This window comes from Neoarius graeffei, chromosome 2, assembly GCF_027579695.1.
Source record: "Neoarius graeffei isolate fNeoGra1 chromosome 2, fNeoGra1.pri, whole genome shotgun sequence".
Lineage (NCBI taxonomy): Eukaryota > Metazoa > Chordata > Actinopteri > Siluriformes > Ariidae > Neoarius > Neoarius graeffei.
The window spans coordinates 21,541,548-21,561,479 of NC_083570.1; the positions used below are offsets into that span (position 1 = coordinate 21,541,548).

The window sequence follows — 19,932 nt, forward strand, 5'->3', positions numbered from 1 at the left end:
CTGGCGCTTCCGCAGGTAACGTCACGAATCTGGCTCCAGACTCCCTTGGGATTTTTCCAAACGCGTTTCATCTCATCTCATTATCTCTAGCCGCTTTATCCTGTCCTACAGGGTCGCAGGCAAGCTGGAACCTATCCCAGCTGACTACGGGCGAAAGGCGGGGTACACCCTGGACAAGTCGCCAGGTCATCACAGGGCTGACACATAGACACAGGCAACCATTCACACTCACATTCACACCTACGGTCAATTTAGAGTCACCAGTTAACCTAACCTGCATGTCTTTGGACTGTGGGGGAAACCGGAGCACCCGGAGGAAACCCACGCAGACACGGGGAGAACATGCAAACTCCGCACAGAAAGGCCCTCGCCGGTCACGGGGCTCGAACCCGGACCCTCTTGCTGTGAGGCGACAGCGCTAACCACTACACCACCGTGCCGCCCCCAAATGCGTTTTATTTTATTTTTTCTGCTGTAGACAGATGGCCTTGTGCAAAATTACCCTTCTGGATGAGTGTGTAAAGGGACATACTTTCATATAAAAAAATGAAATTGGTCCAGGATATGCACTTTAAAGGTCTCGTCAATTTTTCAATCCATATTTAGCATCTTACTATTAGCTACAGCTTCTGTGGTGAATTGACCAAAACAGCATCTTGCAGCATTTTGCATTTTACACATACAAATGACGGGCGGCACAGTGGTGTAGTGGTTAGCGCTGTCGCCTCACAGCAAGAAGGTCCGGGTTCGAGCCCCATGGCCGGCGAGGGCCTTTCTGTGCGGAGTTTGCATGTTCTCCCCGTGTCCGCGTGGGTTTCCTCCGGGTGCTCCGGTTTCCCCCACAGTCCAAAGACATGCAGGTTAGATTAACTGGTGACTCTAAATTGACCGTAGGTGTGAATGTGAGTGTGAATGGTTGTCTGTGTCTATGTGTCAGCCCTGTGATGACCTGGCGACTTGTCCAGGGTGTACCCCGCCTTTCGCCCATAGTCAGCTGGGATAGGCTCCAGCTTGCCTGCGACCCTGTAGAAGGATAAAGCGGCTAGAGATAATGAGATGAGATGAGATGAGTATATTGCTTCCCCATGGGTTAAATGTAAAGCCAAGATGACAGTTAAATAAGAGGAGAGTAAAGCTAATTTGAAACTATTTTAGGTTATTAAACCAGATGTGATGGCACAGCTGCAACATAATGACTAGTGTAGTTACGCTCCCAGGAAGACGTTATGATCTCTCTACAATCTAACATGTCCACGCAAGTCCGAGCAGGCAGAAAATAGGATTTTTAGTAGCTTAATTAAATCTTGGTCATGAATATACTGTAATATTTATCAAATATTTCATTGTTAAATGGCAATAGTATTATCAAATGATGTATTTTCAGTACTTGTAAGAAGGGAGAATATTAACACAGGTGTACAAATTGCGTCTGTGTATTTGTAGTGTGTGAGGATGACATACCGGTGACCTCACAGGTCAGAGTGACGTTTTGCCCCTCCTTTACTCTCACATCCTGTATCCCACCCTCGTTCACAATGCTTGGAGGAACTAATGAGAAAGAAACAGCCAAATTAAAAAAAAAAAACTGTGTAAACTTTAGTCGTACCAGTGGAGATTTTTTTACTTGCAACAAAATATGCAGTGTGTACTGTTACCCAATACGTCCAAATCAAAGTTCTTCCAGTCCTCTCCAGCAGTATTGGACACAATACAGGTGTACCTTCCAGCATCCTCTGCTGCGGCATGCATCAGACGCAGACTTCGCCCACCTGAGATGACCGCAAATAAAAAAAGTCATCTTCTGTCCTTTAACAATAGCGTACTTTTGCTTATAAAGTCACTCCAACATTGACATTGTACTCTGCATTTTAAACTCATCTCCCACTGAAACGAGTTTAAAATGCAAAATAAAATACAGATGATGCTTAATAAGACTTCTCAGAGAAGTGACACTCCCGGTGATCTTAAGAAAGTTACTGAGATTTTATGCATTATGCAATCGAATAACACAATAACAGTGGTGCTTGAAAGTTTGTGAACCCTTTAAAATTGTCTATATTTCTGCATCAATATGACCCAAAACATCATCAGATTTTCACACAAGTCCTAAACGTAGATAAAGAGAACCCAGTTAAACAAACAAGACAAAAATATTATACTTGGTCATTTATTTATTGAGGAAAATGATCCAATATTACATATCTGTGAGTGGCAAAAGTATGTGAACCTTTGCTTTCAGTATCTGGTGTGACCCCCTTGTGCAGCAATAACTGCGACTAAACGTTTCCGGTAACTGTTGATCAGTCCTGCACACCAGCTTGGAGGAATTTTAGCCCATTCCTCCGTACAGAACAGCTTCAACTCTGGGATGTTGGTGGGTTTCCTCACATCAACTGCTCACTTCAGGTCCTTCCACAACATTTCGATTGGATTAAGGTCAGGACTTTGACTTGGCCATTCCAAAACATTAACTTTATTCTTCTTTAACCATTCTTTGGTAGAATGACTAGTGTGCTGAGGGTCGTGGTCTTGCTGCATGACCCATCTTCTCTTGAGATTCAGTTCATGGACAGATGTCCTGACATTTTCCTTTAGAATTCGCTGGTATAATTCAGAATTCATTGTTCCATCAATGATGGCAAGCCATCCTGGCCCAGATGCAGCAAAACAGGCCCAAACCATGATACCATCACCACCATGTTACACAGATGGGATAAGGTTCTTATGCTGGAATGCAGTGTTTTCCTTTCTCCAAACATAACGCTTCTCATTTAAACCAAAAGTTTATTTTGGTCTCATCTGTCCACAAAACATTTTTCCAATAGCCTTCTGGCTTGTCCACATGATCTTTAGCAAACTGCAGATAAGCAGCAATGTTCTTTTTGGACAGCAGTGGCTTTCTCCTTGCAACCCTGCCATGCACACCATTGTTGTTCAGTGTTCTCCTGATGGTGGACTCATGAACATTAGCATTTGCCAATGTGAGAGAGGCCTTCAGTTGCTTAGAAGTTACCCTGGGGTCCTTTGTGACCTCGCCGACTATTACACGCCTTGCTCTTGGAGTGATCTTTGTTAGTCAACCACTCCTGGGGAGGGTAACAATGGTCTTGAATTTCCTCCATTTATACACAGTCTGTGACTGTAGATTGGTGGAGTCCAAACTCTTTAGAGATGGTTTTGTAACCTTTTCCAGCCTGATGAGCATCAACAACGCTTTTTCTGAGGTCCTCAGAAATCTCCTTGTCCGTGCCATGATACACTTCCACAAACGTGTTGTAAAGATCAGACTTTGATAGAGCCGTTCTTTAAATAAAACAGGGTGCCCACTCACACCTGATTGTCATCCCATTGATTGAAAACACCTGACTCTAATTTCACCTTCAAATTAACTGCTAATCCTCGAGGTTCACATACTTTTGCCACTCACAGATATGTAATATTGGATCATTTTCCTCAATAAATAAATGACCAAGTATAATATTTTTGTCTCGTTTGTTTAACTGGGTTCTCTTTACCTACTTTTAGGACTTGTGTGAAAATCTGATGATGTTTTAGGTCATATTTATGCAGAAATATAGAAAATTCTAAAGGGTTCACAAACTTTCAAGCACCATGGTAACTGAATTTCCAACCTCTTACTAGGAAAAAAAACAAAAACAAAGAAAACTGCCTCAACTTGGAATTCCTACTTGTTAACTTGGGATGGTCTGTTCAACAAATCAACAAGGCTGCTCACAGGTTCAGTCGTAAACAAAGTAGCACGTCTTACCTTTAAATGAGTTATACTGTATATCCAAGTGTTTGTTTTACAGACATTCACTTTTAAACCTCAAACACTGACGCCACACTTCGCTGTTTTGAGGAGGTAAATCTACATCATTCATTACAGTTAGCTGGCTATCTTGTTACTTAAAATATGAGCATAGAGGTATCTATGTTTTTTTTTTTCCAAACTATGCTACTCAAACTCAGAGATGGAGCATATAATTTTTTTTTTTTAATTTATGTGCTTTAACTTTATAACCAGACACCACAGACACTGAAATGAGTAAATGTTCTCATTCAAAGCTATGAAATTTTGATATCAACAAGAATAACAAAAGCAATGTGTACAACCCTAATTCCAAAAAAGTTGGGACAAAGTACAAATTGTAAATAAAAATGGAATGCAATAATTTACAAATCTCAAAAACTGATATTGTATTCACAATAGAACATAGACAACATATCAAATGTTGAAAGTGAGACATTTTGAAATTTCATGCCAAATATTGGCTCATTTGAAATTTCATGACAGCAACACATCTCAAAATAGTTGGGACAGGGCAATAAGAGGCTGGAAAAGTTAAAGGTACAAAAAAGGAACAGCTGGAGGACCAAATTGCAACTCATTAGGTCAATTGGCAATAGGTCATTAACATGACTGGGTATAAAAAGAGCATCTTGGAGTGGCAGCGGCTCTCAGAAGTAAAGATGGGAAGAGGATCACCAATCCCCCTAATTCTGCGCCGACAAATAGTGGAGCAATATCAGAAAGGAGTTCGACAGTGTAAAATTGCAAAGAGTTTGAACATATCATCATCTACAGTGCACAATATCATCAAAAGATTCAGAGAATCTGGAAGAATCTCTGTGCGTAAGGGTCAAGGCCGGAAAACCATACTGGCTGCCCGTGATCTTCGGGCCCTTAGACGGCACTGCATCACATACAGGCATGCTTCTGTATTGGAAATCACAAAATGGGCTCAGGAATATTTCCAGAGAACATTATCTGTGAACACAATTCACCGTGCCATCCGCCGTTGCCAGCTAAAACTCTATAGTTCAAAGAAGAAGCCGTATCTAAACATGATCCAGAAGCGCAGACGTCTTCTCTGGGCCAAGGCTCATTTAAAATAGATTGTGGCAAAGTGGAAAACTATTCTGTGGTCAGACGACTCAAAATTTGAAGTTCTTTATGGAAATCAGGGACGCCGTGTCATTCGGACTCAAGAGGAGAAGGACGACCCAAGTTGTTATCAGCGCTCAGTTCAGAAGCCTGCATCTCTGATGGTATGGGGTTGCATTAGTGCGTGTGGCATGGGCAGCTTACACATCTGGAAAGACACCATCAATGCTGAAAGGGATATCCAGGTTCTAGAGCAACATATGCTCCCATCCAGATGACGTCTCTTTCAGGGAAGACCTTGCATTTTCCAACATGACAATGCCAAACCACATACTGCATCAATTACAGCATCATGGCTGCGTAGAAGAAGGGTCCGGGTACTGAACTGGCCAGCCTGCAGTCCAGATCTTTCACCCATAGAAAATATTTGGCACATCATAAAACGGAAGATACGACAAAAAAGACCTAAGACAGTTGAGCAACTAGAATCCTACATTAGACAAGAATGGGTTAACATTCCTATCCCTAAATTTGAGCAACTTGTCTCCTCAGTCCCCAGACGTTTACAGACTGTTGTAAAGAGAAAAGGGGATGTCTCACAGTGGGAAACATGGCCTTGTCCCAACTTTTTTGAGATGTGTTGTTGTCATGAAATTTAAAATCACCTAATTTTTCTCTTTAAATGGTACATTTTCTCAGTTTAAACATTTGATATGTCATCTATGTTCTATTCTGAATAAAATATGGAATTTTGAAACTTCCACATCATTGCATTCCGTTTTTATTTACAATTTGTACTTTGTCCCAACTTTTTTGGAATTGGGGTTGTACAAGAAAAGCTGCATTTCAACTCAATCGGAACAAAAAACGACATCCTTGTTTGGGCTCTCAGCAGAATTTGTACAATAAATGACTTCTACCTCAAACAGTCACACTCTGTTTCATTCTGTCTCAGAACAACAACAATCCACATCAATGTCCCGCCTGGTTTATGGGATATGGAAGAGGTTGACAAGACAGCTGTTCAAACAAGTAGCTCAACCTGCACATGCAAATCACTCTTTCACTCTCGCTTTAAAAACGAGTAGTTGTCAGCTTCAGAAGAATCACTTGAGAAAACAAGCCCAGCAAAGCTTACGCAAAGAATGTTGGTTCAGTCTTACAAAGTTCCCTTCATTTTGTTCAGATAAATGAAGTTTACTGACCACCGGTGTGACTGGCTGCTTAGTACGAAGCTTTGAAGTCTGACTCTTTGCGTTTCTCCTGTGTGATTTATGATGTTTGGATCAGCACAAGGCCTTGACTGCAGATTTTTTTTTTTACCTGTTCCAAACATAATAACGTCTGTGCCACTGTTTATCTTTTCAGTTCTCCTTTTCATACTGCTGAATTTGGCTTCTTGTAACGACGCTCTCATTCCAAGTTGTGATGTATGATTTATAGCACTTGGCTAGCCTCTGACACCAACCTAGCACTTAGACTGCACAAATTTTGGACTGATCACAAAAAAAAAAAAAAAAACAAGATGAGGTTACAAGCAGCAGCAGCTGATACCTGAGATGACCCGGACAGAGCTAGATATGCTGATTGGACGGCTGTCTTTCAACCAGGTGATGACAGGTAGGGGGATGCCGGAGGCCTCGCACGTGAGGGCCACTGGGTTTCTCACCACCACGGTCATGTTCTCAGTCCTGCGCATGTTCCCGCTAATGCTTGGTGGAACTACAAACACACACAACAGATGTGAAAATTAAGTATTGGCTCTAATCTTTTAAATCAGTGCTTGTATAATTCATAATAAGTAAAATATCTGAATGGTTACATTAGTTAAATTAAGACACTTAGAAATGAATAAATCTGCTCCCAAACTAGTCTTTTGATACAAGTATAAAAAAAAACTAACCATAAATGTGTATTGTATTTAAAGGGGTCCGATTTTCCAAATCTCAGTTATGGCAGTAAATTTGAGAACTCTACAGCTACACTAACTACTTAAGTACACTGCAGTTACTTTATGGATTTTGCATCAGATTTGTAGGTGAGGTGATATAAGTAGTATACATCTACCAAATGGGGTTGCACATGAATTTCTGACCACAAACACACACCATGAACAGTGACGTCATGTTTGCTCTCATCCTGTCCAGCCACGTTGACGGCAATGCAGGTGTACCGGCCAGTGTGGACCACTTGAGCATCTCTGATGCGAAGGAGTCGGCCGTCGCTGAGGATCTGAAGTCCAGAGCCGGTTCCCAGAGGTCTGCCGTCTTTTAGCCAGGTGATGACAGGCCTGGGGACACCGTCAGCCTCACAGTGCAGGGTGATGTTTCCCCCTCGTACCACTGTCACGTCGCCTTTTCCACTGGCTGATGAGCTAATGGAGGGACGAACTAAAGGGGAAAGGAAAAGATAGTTATAGGATATACTGACACTAAGATACTGCTCAGTAACTGCTGTTGCTTAGAGAGAGAGAGTACCAGTCACAAGTTTGGTTGGGAGACACTCATTCACAGGTTTTTTTTCTATATCTTGACTATTTTTTGAAGATTCCAGATTCTGACCTCACGGCGACAACAGTCTCTGTGTGGAGTTTGCATGTTCTCCCATGCCTGTGTGGGTTTCCTTCAGGGGTTCTGGTTTCCTCCCACAGTCCAAAGACATGCGGGATTAGGTCAACTGGCTACTCTAAATTGCCCACAGGTAGGAATGTGAGTGTGAATGGCTGTTTTGTCTCTGTGTTAGATAGATTGGCAACCTAAGGTGTAACTCGCCTCTTGCCTGGAGTCAGCTGGGACAGGCTCCAGCTTCCCCCACGACCCTGATGCAGAAGCGGTATATACAGTAAAATGAATGAATGAACAAAAAAGAATGAACTAAAAAATCCAAATATGTTTCATATTTTAGATTCTTCAAAGTAGGCATCTTTTACCTTTATGACGCTTTGCACACTATTGGCATTATTTTAACCAGCTTAATAAGGTAGTCACCTGGAATGCTTTTCAATTAATAGGTGTGCCTTGTCAAAAGTTAATCAGTGGAATTTCTTGCCTTCATAATACGTTTGACACCAACAAACACTAAATAGTAAAGAATAAAAACACAATAAATAGCCCTATTCACAACTGTATTAATCCATATTGTCAAGAACTGCTGTCATTACTTTAAGACACAAAGTAATTAATAAAAACAAAGAAAAGCCATTGAATTAGAAGGTGTGGCCAAACCTTTAGCTGGTACTGTATATGTTGCAACAATGGCACACAAGATAACAAGTCCTCCTTGCCACAGTGGTGCTGAACAAACAATGCCCCACTTCCCTGACAGCAGGGGTGCTGAAGAGACAGCGCTGCCTCAGCACCACTGTTTATAAACAAGCACATGGCCGAGAGGCAGGGACACCTAATGCGACATGACTGGAGCTTGCTAATTGAGATGATCAATCTCCCTCCACAAGTCACGAGAACAGCAGAGAAGGACGCCGCTTTGCCAGCTGGGTGAGTAGGAGGATGGTGAGAGGACGTAATGAGTCTGTGCTGTTCTCTGTGTCTGCCGACAGACTCAAATTCTGACAGCGCTCACCCGTCTTCGGACCAAAACGGTTCTCTTCCCTGATGCCTCCCCTGAACAGTGGACCCCCTGCATTCTTGAAAGGACATTATCATGCCAAGACAGGAAAAATCACCACCACCTCACCTCTTCACTCCCTTTTCACCACTTCCTGTCACTTGTGTAAATAAAAGAGCACTTGTTTTTCCACTGCACTTCTGCCTACTATGTCTGTGTTTGAACCCAAGCGCAAGGGGGTGCAACACTGGTGGAGAATGCAGGCAGAGAATACAGACCCATACCCCAACCTTCCCGTCCTGGACCAGTAGTGCAGCATGTCCTGGAAGTCAGCCTCCATCTGTGCTGCCTCGCCCCGTCAAGCCAAGAGGGAGTCTGGCAGTTACACGCATACATAGGGATGTGTATGGGAGGTCCTGGCAGCGGAGGTTCAGGTCGGCAGCCAAACAGGTAAATGGCTGCGAACCATTAGGCTCATCCAAGATCTATCCATGTCCTTGCTCATAGGGAGAAATTGGCCTGGGCTATACCAGCCAGCACCTGAGAGGAGACAGTGAGCCCCACAGAGATGCCAACACCAGCACTGAGCTCTAGGCCCTGAGTGCGCTGTCAAGGAAGAGGAAGCAGATGCTGAAGCCCAGTAAGAAAGTGAGCCTCACACTCTCTCTAACCCTCTTTCTGTTGTGTGACCAGGTTGCCAGAGAGGGGAGCTTTGGCAGGGAACAGAAAGAGGATGACCGGCTAAAGCAGTGCTGCAGATCGACAGGGAGAACACAAACACCAACCAGGCACTCCCTGCAGCGTACTTCCTGGGCTATTGTACTTCCGATGCGACCACTGTGGCGAGCCCTGCGATCTCCTTGTCGTGCCCCACTCAAAGATCAACACTGTCATGCACCTGGCCCACACCCACTTGCCAGGAGGCCACCTGGGACCTCAAAGCACACTGGAGAAAATCTGTGACCAGTTCCACTGGCCGAGATGAGCACATGGCCAAGGGGTGGGGACATCTAATGCAGCATGGCTGGAGCTCACAAATCGAGACACTCAATCTCGCTCCACAACACATGAGGAGGATAGAAAAGGATGCTGCTTTGTCAGCTGGGTGAGTAGAAGAATGGTGAGAGGAAGTAACAAATCTGTAATGTTCTCTGTGTCTGCTGACAGATTCCAGTTCGGACAGCGCTCACCTGTCTTCAGATCAAAGTGGCTATCCTCTCCAACGCCTCCCCTGAACAATGGAGCCTCTACAATCTTGAATGGACTTTATCACATCAGGACAGGAAGAATCACCGTCACCTCACACCTTCACTTCCTTTTCCCCATTCCCTGCCACTTATGTAAATAAAAGCGCACTTGTTTTTGTTCACCACACGTCTGCCTACCATGTCTGTGTCTGAGCCATAGGGGCAGCACAATATAAAAGCATATGCAATAGGGCGTTTGCATGAGAGTAATTATACTTTTTATGTTGTGAAACTATTAAATTACTTCTTTTCGAACGAGACAAACAGCAGGATAAAGCATTAATAATCAAGATTTTGATCATAAACCTAAAGAATTACCGTACATAATTAGCACATTTTGTAAGCCGGCGAGTTCATGACCTTGAATTTGTTACTCTGTTTTGCCACCGAGTGAAAGAACAGAGACTACCTCCATTTTCAAAACATTTAATTTAATCACGAGCCACAAGACGGTTTTAATTAAAAAACAAACTATGGATTTCAAATTCATTTGGCTCCTGGGTTAGAGGCCTGGGTGTGTGCTCCTTTATGGCAATGGCTGCCTGTGTGTGCTTAACTATGAATATGATGGAAAAAAAAATCAGACTAGTTAGTTTGTGCAGTTTTGCACTGTGCAGGTAACTGGGTTACCATAGACTTGCAGGTTGTACTCCTTGACAGCAGTGCCAGTGGCACTGGAGGCCTGGCAGGTGTAGGACGCGGCATCAGCCCTCTCTGCACTGGTGATCTGCAGCTGACGTCCTCCGGACAATATACGCACACGCGAGTCTCCCTTTAGTTCCAAGCCTACATGCACAAAATCATATAGAAAATCAAGACTTATGAAAAAGTTGAATAATGATAATAAAAAGGATGATTATTATTGTTATTATAATAAAAATACCATTTTTCTTCCATGTGAGGCTGGGAGGAGGGATCCCACTGGACTCACAGACCAAAGTAACGAGACCACCCACTGTCACCGTCAGAGGAGACACTTCATCTGAGCCACGGATACTTGGTGGAACTGAGTGAAAGAGAGGGCGAGAAAGATCGTTACAAAATTCTCAGTCCATATCCATCTTTATTTAACTATTATTTTAATTTACACCTGCACAAGCTCATATAAATGGATACACTGAGAAATGCACATCAATTATAATGAAAAAAAGCATTCAAGTATTTTTTTTAAAAGTCTGCTTAATATTGATTAAATAACTATTTTCTATGCGAAGGAAACTAGTCATCCTTTTTTTAATTTTATCAATCATTGTGCATCCATCATTTGCATTAATATGCACTTTGCCCCACACCTGGCCATTCCCCATTAAATCATCCTTAACAGAAGCAAATGCTGCCATCTAAAACTCAGTTTGTGTAAATCACTGTAACACTCAGAGAGACTTACCCCACACATTAAGATTGTAGTTCTTCTCTGTTTTTCCTGCTACATTTGTGGCCTCGCATGTGTACCTGCCAGTGTCCTGTATCTGAGCGCTCGCAATCTGCACACACAGAGCAGCCCAAACTAATCATCATAAAATGTTGGTACTAGTACAAACATGGTTAAAGAAATATAACGCATATATATATATATATATATATATATATATATATATATATATATATATATATATAAAATATATATATTTCACTGGATATGAGCAATCGCGTGCTCAGATTGGCTATTCTACTACTGGGATATCAGCTCATATACCGTGAGTAGAGAAAACAAAATGGCAGAATGCATCAAGTCAGATATATCACTTTGTTATCTCATCTCATCTCATTATCTCTAGCTGCTTTATCCTGCTCTACAGGGTCGCAGGCAAGCTGGAGCCTATCCCAGCTGACTACGGGCGAAAGGCGGGGTACACCCTGGACAAGTCGCCAGGTCATCACAGGGCTGACACATAGACACAGACAACCATTCACACTCACATTCACACCTACGGTCAATTTAGAGTCACCAGTTAACCTAACCTGTATGTCTTTGGACTGTGGGGGAAACCGGAGCACCCGGAGGAAACCCACGCGGACACGGGGAGAACATGCAAACTCCACACAGAAAGGCCCTCGCCGGCCACGGGGCTCGAACCCGGACGTTCTTGCTGTGAGGCGACAGCGCTAACCACTACACCACCATGCCGCCCCCACTTTGTTATCAAGTATTCAAAATAAACAGAAATAGCTAAATAAAAACACACTCCCCCCCCCCCCCCCCCAATAGCGCCTGTTCCACACTCCAGCCCAGTTGGTGGCAGTAATACACCTTTAAGCTGGTTTGCCAATCGCCAAAAAAAGAAGAAGAAGAAGAAAATGGCAGCTCATGTTACTGAACCAACCGAGGATGAAATAAAAACTCTACTCGAAAACAAAAACCCCCAAAGTACAAAAAAAGGCAACAAAATATGGAATAAAAGCATTTGATGGTAAGAACGTATCTTTTTTTATTTTTAATTGCCAGCCATTTTGCCAGTTTGTTTCTAAGCAGAAAGTATTTTGTTGGACATTTTGTATAAATTTTTTAGCGCATTTGCAAAAAAATAAAAAATAATGCTCTGTTTCTCAAAATCCAGTGAATGTGGATAGAATAAAACAGTTATTCCACTCAATTTCGTCATATATGGCTTATTATCAGTGCACATCCGACTCAATTTTGTGGAATAACTGTTAATATAAGTGCAGCTCAGAGATAAGATATTCAGGCTTTGATGTTTTATTGAGTTCAGCACTGAAGGCTCTCTCTCACACCTGTAGTACACTACCATCCTCGGACACGCTCACTCCCGGCTTCCTGTAAAGCGGTCGTCCATCTTTACGCCAACTCAGAGTGGGAGGGGGTATGGCGTCACTCTGGCAACGCAGCTCCACTGAACGGCCAATCAGGACTGTGCTGTTCACTTCTTCGCCCATGATGTTGGGTGGTACTAAAGTAACAACAGCCAAATACGGACCGTGCTCTGATATCAGAAATTATAGCCCATCGAGTGAGACAAAACAATATGCATGAAACCTGCATTTACTCAAACTGAATCATATGTAAGGGTGGAAGAAATGACAAAAAAAAAAGACGTCACAATACTTCAAGTCAATTCTACAATACATGATATATACACTACCATTCAAAAGTTTGGGGTCACTTTGAAATTTCCTTATTTTTGAAAGAAAAGCATTGTTCTTTTCAATGAAGATCACTTTAAAGGGCTGATGACACGAACATGACTCTATGCAATTTCTTAAATAAACTATACAACATGGCAAACGTTAGATTTCTGTTATAATTACGTGAAAAGAAGCTGTTGTTATGCGAATATCCAACTTTTAATTGCACAGCGCAAGAAAACTGGGTCCGTGGCTCGCGGCCATGTTGTGACGTCAGCGGAAGAACACGCTGCGGTTCACTGGCTGTTCTACTCTGGTTCTACTCAATGGAAATGGCGCATGAAAACGCCGGTGAACTCTCTAGTGCTAGCTCTTCCTCTTCTGGGAGTCTAGAATTGTGTTGATCTCTTCCGAATAGAATCTATGATAGCCTACCCTCTTTACCCTTTGCCTCTTGTTGCTAGGTGGCAGTTACATGAAAGTCGCAAGCTTTCACAAGCAAATACATGACTGATATCACGCTGACTTTATGATTACATTTATGATTATCATGTAGAATCTATAGCTCTACGTACCTTTATCTTATGTCATTTCACAACACATGTTCTGACAGGAGGACTGTCTTTGGATCCGGCATAGCTACTAGTAGACCCCCTCCGGAATACTGGCAGTGTTGCCAGATTGGGAGGTTTCCCGCCCAGTTGGGCGGTTTCAAGTGCATTTTGGTGGGTTTTGAACATATTTTGGGCTGGAAAACATCAGCGGGAAACCTCCCAATCTGGCAACACTGTGTAGGCACTGCTGATGGTAGTAACACACGTTTGTGCTGAACTGAACACCCAAGAGATTCTTTTAAGCTGGGAAGGGTGTCAAAACAATCCAAATCGAAGTGTTTAGAGCACAGGACGGATGTTGGTGAGGGCTCCCACTTGTCACGAGTGTGCCTGACTTGCTTCACCCACTTCGCATGCAGCTTGGGATCTCTGGGAAACTTGAATAAACTTACCCCATCCTTGTGGGTTTTGGAGCAAAAGCCGGCAACACAACGCGAAGGCATAATAACTATATATATAATAATGTATAATAATGTATAATAAAAATACTAATAATGATAAACTGAACACTTGTCGCATCAACAACAAACTGGTAAGTTTGGAGGAAGGTTCTTTCACTGACGTCATATAGCTCCTCCTCCTCCTTCGTCTCCTGGGTGCTGCAGCCCCGTCAAATTTGCCCAAATAGCCGCGTTTATCATCATAACTTGTAAAATAGGCGCCTTCGTGAATTAATATATGGATCATCGGGAATTACTTTTTATGTTATAAAACATCGCCAAAGATGTCAAAAACGTGTCATCAGCACTTTAAACTAATCAGAAATCCACTCTATACATTGCTAATGTGGTAAATGACTATTCTAGCTGCAAATGTCTGGTTTTTGGTGCAATATCTCCATAGGTGTATAGAGGCCCATTTCCAGCAACTATCACTCCAGTGTTCTAATGGTACAATGTGTTTGCTCATTGCCTCAGAAGGCTAATGGATGATTAGAAAACCCTTGTGCAATCATGTTAGCACAGCTGAAAACAGTTGAGCTCTTTAGAGAAGCTATAAAACTGACCTTCCTTTGAGCAGATTGAGTTTCTGGAGCATCACATTTGTGGGGTCGATTAAATGCTCAAAATGGCCAGAAAAATGTCTTGACTATATTTTCTATTCATTTTACAACTTATGGTGGGAAATAAAAGTGTGACTTTTCATGGAAAACACAAAATTAAATTGTCTGGGTGACCCCAAACTTTTGAACGGTAGCGTATAGGCTTTCTCACAAACCGCCAACAACACAGTCATACTGCAATAAAAAAAAATTAACCTTCAAAGTAATTAATTTCATGACACTTTTAGTTAAATGTTTCTAAAAATAATGTAATGGAATAATTTGGGGGAAAAAATCTGCAAAAACTGGAACAAATTTAAACATTGAAAAACAACAGTAAACTTTAATAAATCTGCTTCCAGAGTTTGCTATTTTAAAAACACAAAAATATATCTCTTGATACTGACGATACCTCTAACAAGTGCATCGTGATATAATTGAGCATGATATTGACATCATCAGATCATCCAGTCCTATTCATATGTCCTGAAATTTGGATTTAAAACCATATACAAATATTGCTCAGGAATTAATCTGATTCCCAAAAGGTCTTTGATTTGTTATTCCTTCAATATGTTTTTCTCAAGCGTGGTTCCTTCCAGGTCTGTTTTTTTTTTAAATTCTTTATTCAGGCATCACCAAATGGCGGACCTCGGTCCGGATCCGGACCCAGTGATGGTTCTGTCCGGACCCGTGACCAATGGTAAATTCACGAGATTAAGTAATTTTCATGGAGCACTATTTTGGACGGTCGTGGCTATTGACAGCGGGCGCTGCTACTCCAGTTAATACGACAACAGCTTCACTCAGTTGAGCCAATAAAATCGTTAGTTTACCCAGCGCGCCACAGCACAGCAACAAGCAGAGAGGAAGAGAGTTACGTTCAGAGACAACCGACCGAGACAACATGGCTTGCTTCAAAAGGCGGCGGAAAGTAGACAAGGAAAATCGTTGTTTTAAAGATGAATGGACGGAGAAATATATGTTCATTCTTCCACCGAGCAGTTCAAAACCAGTGTGCCTCATATGCTCCGAAAACGTGGCATTAATTAAAAGCGGCAACGTGAAGCACCACTATGAAACGAAGCACAGCTCTTTTGAGCAAAGTTATCCCCTGAAGTCCGAGCTGAGGGCACGCAAAATAACCCAACTGCAAGCACAGTATGACAGGTCTACCCGACTCATCGCACATACACTTACAGCCCAGCAACGTGCAAACGAATGTTCCTTAAAAGTACCGTGGATTTTGGGGCAACATAAACACATTGGAGTGTGTTCCCTGGTCTAATCAAAGGAACACTGCACACCTTGACACACCTTGTTTGGATCGACTTACAGCTGTGTCAGCTTTTTCCACTATGAACATTGTCAAAACCAAGTACCGTTCTAGGCTCGACAATGAACACCTACATATCTGCATGAGATTGGCACTCCAACCAAGATTTAAATTACTGGCAGGTCAGCCACATGCCCATCTTTCTCATTAAGAAAAGTAAAATAAGAAGAATTAAAAGAGAAGTTCAAAGAAAAATGTTCTGTTTGCGTTTCCCCCCCAAAAAGCCACTTGTTTTCTGAAGATGTGGACTTTTTTTTTTCTTGAAAAGTACGCCCTCATTTTTTTAGGCTGGGACCTCCTTATTTTAAGAACAAAGAAAAGAAAATGTGAAGTCAACGCTCTGTTTGCACTTTTTAGTGAATGTTTTCTGAGTTGACTTTTTTACTTGAAGTGTAGGCCTTCAGTTCTTCAGGTTGGGACCTCTTTAATTTAAGAGAAAAAGGAGTTATTCCACTCCGTTTGCACTTTTTTATTTATTTTATTCTGAGGTTTCTGTTTTCTTTAATCTGAAATAAAGGCCTTGAATTTATTTTCCTGGGACTACTTTTATTTATGGTAAAAGAGATAGTTGTGCACTCAGTTCAATTGCTGCATTGGAAATGAACAATAAATATTGTTGAAACCATATGAAAATGTGGACATAGGGGAAAGCTATAAGACACAAGCTGGACTTCGGGTCGGACCTTCTACTTGGATACAATTTAATAACTGGACCTCAGTGACTTTTAATTGAATACCCCTGCTTTATATGCTATCATAACTACTTGCATAATGGCTTTGCTTTTTGCCAAAATAATATTTAATGCTTTTAGCCAAAATAATCTTAACAAGCACTGTTACTAAACGGAATGTTGTGATTAAAAATCGCATGTAGTTTTTGAAGAAGAAGCAGCAGCAGCAGCAGCTCACCATAGACATGTAGATCATACTCTCTCTGCTGCTCTCCACCTGCATTCACTGCAACGCAGGTATAGTGGCCTGCATCGCTCATCTGAGCACTCCTGAAAGACAGTACCCTGCCTCCAGCCAACACCTGCACACACACACAAACAGTGAAACAATGTACTCCACAAAACAATCCATTGACAGAAGAGTAGATGGTGATATTTTTATACACCTTCACCAATTATAAGGTGTTAAATAAGATATTAATTCGTTTAGTGTGTCTCTCCTTATCCTGTCTGTCCCTCTGAGTTAAATGTCAATCCTGAGATCGAGATGCTGACCTCTGGTCCTCAGACCTGCCTGATCCATCCTGATGCCCTGTGTCTGGTTGGAGTCTCATCGCATCGCTCCTGTGGAGGACGGCCCCATATGGACAGTCGAAAGTCGCGCTTGGAAGACGCTCTGGACTCTTACAGTAATGCTTTTATGGCTGACGACTACAGCTGACTTGCTAACTTTAGGACTGCAGTTGTCATGAACAGTTTTGCACTTCAGTTTCCATCAGTGAACAGTGTTCCCTTTTGAGTCTGGTTCTTCTCGAGGTTTCTTCCTCATGTTGCCTGAGGGGGTTTTTCTTTGCCACCATTGCCACAGGCGTGCTCATTGGGGATAGATTAGGGGTAAAATTAGCTCATGTTTAGTGTCACTAAAATTCTGTAAAGCTGCTTTGCAACAATGTCTATTGTTAAAAGCGCTATAAAAATAAACTTGACTTGACTTATCCGTTACCTTGCACCAATGCAAGCAGCTCTGACAGCCCCGAAAAAAAAAGAGCATACATTACTAAGTTATACATCCATTCTGACTGTTTGAGTAGCTTTGCTAAAAGGCACAATCATTATAAAGCAAATCATTAATGTTCAGCTCTTTAACAAGCTCTGATTCAATGGCCAGCAACCCATTTATTATGGAAAATTCAATGCTCTCTGCAGTTTTCCTTTCACTTAGTATTTAGTTCTTAGCGGAGCTCCAGCGGAGCACCATACCAAAGAAAAAATGGTAAACCCATCGAGTCGATTTTTTGGGGTTTGTCCATGTACGTGTACCACCAATCATACACACCACCTAGTGGCCAGTGTTAGTAATTACCAGTCATACACGCCACCTAGTGGCCAGTGTTAGTAATTACCAGTCATACACACCACCTAGTGGCCAGTGTTAGTAATTACCAGTCATACACGATGCCTAGTGGCCAGTGTCAGTAATTACCAGTCATACACGCCACCTAGTGGTCAGTGTTAGTAATTACCAGTCATAAACGCCGCCTAGTGGCCAGTGTTAGTAATTACCAGTCATACACGCCACCTAGTGGCCAGTGTTAGTAATTACCATTCATACACGCCACCTAGTGGCCAGTGTTAGTAATTACCAGTCATACACGCTGCCTAGTGGCCAGTGTCAGTAATTACCAGTCATACACGCCACCTAGTGGTTAGTGTTAGTAATTACCACTCATACACACCGCCTAGTGGTCAGTGTTAGTAATTACCAGTCATACACGCCACCTAGGGCGGCACGGTGGTGTAGTGGTTAGCGCTGTCGCCTCACAGCAAGAAGGTCCTGGGTTCGAGCCCCGGGGCCGGCGAGGGCCTTTCTGTGTGGAGTTTGCATGTTCTCCCCGTGTCCGCGTGGGTTTCCTCCGGGTGCTCCGGTTTCCCCCACAGTCCAAAGACATGCAGGTTAGGTTAACCGGTGACTCTAAATTGACCGTAGGTGTGAATGTGAGTGTGAATGGTTGTCTGTGTCTATGTGTCGGCCCTGTGATGACCTGGCGACTTGTCCAGGGTGTACCCCGCCTCTCGCCCGTAGTCAGCTGGGATAGGCTCCAGCTTGCCTGCGACCCTGTAGAAGGATAAAGCGGCTAGAGATAATGAGATGAGATGAGACACGCCACCTAGTGGCCAGTGTTAGCAATTACAGTCATACACGCCGCCTAGTGGCCAGTGTTCGTAATTACCAGTCATACACACTGCCTAGTGGTCAGTGCTAGTAATTACCAGTCATACACGCCACCTACACAGTGGTGTAGTGGTTAGCACTGTCGCCTCACAGCAAGAAGGTCTGGGTTCAAGCCCCGTGGCCGGCGAGGGCCTTTCCATGCGGAGTTTGCATGTTCTCTCCGTGTCCGCGTGGGTTTCCTCCGGGTGCTCCGGTTTCCCCCACAGTCCAAAGACATGCAGGTTAGGTTAACCGGTGACTCTAAATTGACCGTAGGTGTGAATGTGAGTGTGAATGGTTGTCTGTGTCTATGTGTCAGCCCTGTGATGACCTGGCGACTTGTCCAGGGTGTACCCCGCCTTTCGCCCGTAGTCAGCTGGGATAGGCTCCAGCTTGCCTGCGACCCTGCACAGGATAAAGCGGAGATAATGAGATGAGATGAGACACACCACCTAGTGGCCAGTGTTAGCAATTACCACTCATACACGCCGCCTAGTGGCCAGTGTTAGCAATTACAGTCATACACACCACCTAGTGGCCAGTGTTCGTAATTACCAGTCATACACATCGCCTAGTGGCCAGTGCTAGCCAGTAAAGAAATAAAACAAAAGAGACTGGCTATGATATAAGAAAATTCTATAACCCAGAAACAGATGGGAGCTCCGCTTTTAGGCAGTGCCTAAATCTATATATTATGATTATTCAGGGGCGGCACGGTGGTGTAGTGGTTAGCGCTGTCGCCTCACAGCAAGAAGGTCCGGGTTCGAGCCCCGTGGCCGGCGAGGGCCTTTCCATGCGGAGTTTGCATGTTCTCTTCGTGTCCACGTGGGTTTCCTCCGGGTGCTCCGGTTTCCCCCACAGTCCAAAGAAATGCAGGTTAGGTTAACTGGTGACTCTAAACTGACCATAGGTGTGAATGTGAGTGTGAATGGTTGTCTGTGTCTATGTGTCAGCCCTGTGATGACCTGGCGACTTGTCCAGGGTGTACCCTAGCCTGGCTAACGCGACTTCAAAGCTCTCCGAGCATTTGGTCTGGCCAAGCTATTAAGCCAAACCGTTTCCCAGAGCCCGTGGTTGACCCGCCTCCCTGAAATGCCTCAGTTTGCTACTGGTCGAAGCCAGAAAAGGTTGTGACGAAGCTTAAACCAATCACATCACTCTTTCCTCTGACGTATGCGACGCGACGGGGCTAACTGGTAGATTAAACTCTTACCAAAGCCGGTTGGGAGCATGGCGAAAACGTCCTTCTTTTCAATAAATACCTCCAGGGCTGC

The 19,932-nt window shown here is 43.2% G+C and overlaps 1 protein-coding gene across 1 annotated transcript in view; it reads right to left on the reverse strand.

The window, feature by feature from the left end:
- Positions 1-19,932, reverse strand: part of hmcn1 (hemicentin 1) — a 310,140-nt gene that overhangs the window by 114,497 nt on the left and 175,711 nt on the right. The window contains exons 40-48 of the mRNA XM_060913989.1: positions 16,685-16,808; positions 12,433-12,608; positions 11,087-11,183; positions 10,583-10,705; positions 10,330-10,485; positions 6,997-7,278; positions 6,443-6,610; positions 1,656-1,769; positions 1,462-1,548 (exon numbers count right to left, since the gene is read on the reverse strand). Coding sequence (XP_060769972.1) covers positions 1,462-1,548; positions 1,656-1,769; positions 6,443-6,610; positions 6,997-7,278; positions 10,330-10,485; positions 10,583-10,705; positions 11,087-11,183; positions 12,433-12,608; positions 16,685-16,808 — 1,327 coding nt within the window. The remainder of the gene's footprint in view (positions 1-1,461; positions 1,549-1,655; positions 1,770-6,442; positions 6,611-6,996; positions 7,279-10,329; positions 10,486-10,582; positions 10,706-11,086; positions 11,184-12,432; positions 12,609-16,684; positions 16,809-19,932) is intronic.